The 3,028-nt window shown below is 34.0% G+C and overlaps 1 protein-coding gene across 1 annotated transcript; it reads right to left on the bottom strand.

The window, feature by feature from the left end:
- LOC140877065 (loganic acid O-methyltransferase-like) lies at positions 1-1,575 on the bottom strand. Its single transcript, XM_073280555.1, has 3 exons — positions 1,453-1,575; positions 663-1,322; positions 1-209 (listed from the first exon to the last, which is right to left on the bottom strand). Exons 1-3 carry the CDS (start codon positions 1,519-1,521, stop codon positions 159-161), a joined length of 780 nt encoding a protein of 259 aa, XP_073136656.1. The 5' UTR covers positions 1,522-1,575; the 3' UTR covers positions 1-158.
- Between the last annotated feature and the right edge of the window lie 1,453 nt (positions 1,576-3,028).

The raw sequence follows: 3,028 nt of genomic DNA on the forward strand, positions 1-3,028 counted from the left end.
AGAAAGCTTGGATTTATTCTGAATGGCTTTTCTGAAGATTTCTTCTGTTTTTTTATTCCCGAAGTGATTGGCGACAGTTCCCTCTCCAACTGCTCTAAAGCTCAGTATCTCCGCCTCAAGCTGCTCAGGTGATTTGGGTGTTCGTATAACCTCCATTTTCAACACGCTGAAACGCCCATTTTTCTCAACGATTTTCGACATTTGTTCGACTGAAACAAATACAATAGGGAAGTTGAATGAGTCCATCTCATCTTGCTTCATCATTCCCTGCAGATAAAATTATTAATAATAATAATATACTTGTATGAAAATGAGGGAAATTTGCGTTTTTGGTTTTGTATATTTGTCACTTTGCAATTTCGATCCTCTATATTTTTAGATTTTAGTTTTAGTCCGCTTTCTTTATTTTTTTGGCAATTTTAGTCATTTTTCCGATATGGCACTAATACATTGTTCATGTGAAGCTGACGTGTACAGTGTCACGTAAGCATTTTTGAATAAAAAAGACCGAAATTGCCAAAAAAACGGAACATGCAGGCAGGACTAAAACTGAACCAAAACCGCAAAATGACAAATATATATAACCAAAATTGCAGTTTTTTATGAAAATGTTAAATTAATTAATATATAATTCAAAGGACGAACAATATTTATTTAATTACCTCTTTAACCATGTCACATAGGTTGGATTCCAAGAAAGTTAAAGCTACGCCACTAGAATGTGCAACAACTCCATCGGCCACCCCAGGAATGAGTATCACAATCATCCCCCCTCGCACAATCTCCATTCCTCTAGCATTCAGAAACGCGTCCATATCTTGTTCAAACTGCGCTGCATAAGCTCCCACGACTTCCTTTTTCGCGCCGCGTCCCGTGTAGTGAATTTTTCCTTTGTTCCATGCTGGAGACTCTTTGTCCACCAATTCTTTAGGTATCTTAGAAAGCCATTGGAGTGCAAAACTGGAATATGCTACGCATATGGATGAATCCGGGAACAATCGGCCCCAAAAAGACCCCGCTACTCCCGCTGCATAGTAGCGTTTATCCACCGGGAGAGATGCGAACAGGCTATTGAAGTCATTAGCAACTCTGTCGTTGAAAAAAACTTGGAATTCGAGGTTTGTGGGGTTGTGGCCTTGTATGTCATACTTCTCTCCAACACCATCGATTATGTTTTCCATTGCTAAGAAAGTGTTGGGGCCAATTGAGCAGCCCAAATCCGCGATCGTGAATGCGTTCCCAGATGATACGAGGCTTTTTACGTCAAGATTTTGTATCAGGACATGCTTGATTAGGTTCTTGGCCGAATCGTACTCTTCTCTCTGCCCAAGATATATCGATGCAATGAACAAACCAAAATTAACATGATCATTTACATGAAACAATATATATGCCATGTACGTGTGATCAGTAATTTGAAACAATATGCCATGAAGTGGTATTAGATGCAACCTGACGCTGGGAATTATTGGCATAGCTATATGTACCAATTCCGCCTTTCATTGGAGCTCCAGCTGCCATTGTCGATCGCCTCTCTTGGATTAATTTGCAAGTGGGAAATTACTTTTATTTCTTCTCAAGTGGTGCATGCATGTCTTATATAGCTAGATACCAAGTGATGATGCCTTAGTATTTATAGAGCTCCTGAAAATAAATTTATAATTGTTTTTACAGATAAAATATATTATAAAAGAAATATATGAAATGGAAAATAAAAGACATACATAAATCCGAGGATGATATATGGACCAAGAAATTTATTGTTGGCAGATTAAAATATGGAATTTTTTAAATATGAAAAAATTATAATTTTGATTCTCTAACTTAGATGTTCTCTCTATTATATCTTAATTTATATCGGTCAATTTGCAATCTTAATATATTAATTTTCATATTTTTTTTACAATTAATCATCAATTTTTCATGGTTGTGAAGATATGGCACATGAAAATGATAAGACATCGTCGAAAATTGCTGACATGACGATTGATGTTACTAACGTATACGTCAACACTCCGGTGGAAGAACAAAAATTAGTGAAAAAAGTGTAAGTTAGTAGACTAAAACCCCTGAATCCATTTATACAAGAAAAAACAATGAAAATCGTGCAAGTTACAATACCCAAATAAGTAATTTCCACTTGAATACATAGAAGTAGGATTTCAATCTAGAAATTAAAAATGTTGAATGGATGAATTAATTAATTTGCTATATTGTCCCGATTGAACCGTAAAAGTGTTTCTAATTATCTTTGTTTTTCCTTCATTACTACAAATGGGATATATAGGTTACTTTGATTGAATTAATTTATTTTTGGTTGAGAAATTGATTGAATTTAATTTTAGTGGGCTAGAATCATCCCTATGCTAATACATTGCAGCTAGTTTTTAATGTATTATTAATTGTTTTTAAAATAATTTAACAAGTGTACCATATCAATTAATATCACGCGTCCCGAAATTTGAATTAGTTGACATCGACATTATTTAACATTTTCACAAACAACAAACCTCGGATTTCAGAAATGTCAGAAATCAGTCTATTCATTCATAAAAATGAAATACAGTGTCTTTCATAAACTCAAAATTTAATTGTCTTTACAACTTTTAACTGAAAACAACTAAAATTAATATACATCGTTTTAATACAATCAAATGGAAAAACTAAACATCATCAGCCTATTGTCTTCTTCAGTACCAACCCCAAAACTAGTTTTGCTCGTCATCTTCAATCTCTTCTTCGTTCTTATCTGAGACGGTTTTATTTGGGTAAGTGATCTGGGTGTCACTCAGTAAATAAAAAAAAAATTGTTCCAGCTTTTAAATTATTTTTCAGAAACTTATATAAATATACTGAAACATAACTGGACTGTACTGAACTGAACTGAACATTCATATACTTAACAGAATACAAAATCAAGTTATGCACCATTTTTACTTATGAATTTCGTGGCTAACTGTTACGTGTTTTTCTCTCGCAAGTGCAGGGTACTATCGACGGTTTATCAAGAATATCTCACATATTTCTA

This window comes from Henckelia pumila, chromosome 2, assembly GCF_033568475.1.
Source record: "Henckelia pumila isolate YLH828 chromosome 2, ASM3356847v2, whole genome shotgun sequence".
Taxonomy (NCBI): domain Eukaryota; kingdom Viridiplantae; phylum Streptophyta; class Magnoliopsida; order Lamiales; family Gesneriaceae; genus Henckelia; species Henckelia pumila.

Excerpts from the sequence above, each read along its gene's own strand:
- LOC140877065 (XM_073280555.1), bottom strand. The coding sequence starts at position 1,521 with ATGGCAGCTGGAGCTCCAATGAAAGGCGGAATTGGTACATATAGCTAT. Across the intron at positions 1,323-1,452 it reads CCAATAATTCCCAGCGTCAG|AGAGAAGAGTACGATTCGGC; the intron begins GTTGCATCTAAT and ends TATCTTGGGCAG. Across the intron at positions 210-662 it reads TATGTGACATGGTTAAAGAG|TCGAACAAATGTCGAAAATC; the intron begins GTAATTAAATAA and ends TATTTGTTTCAG.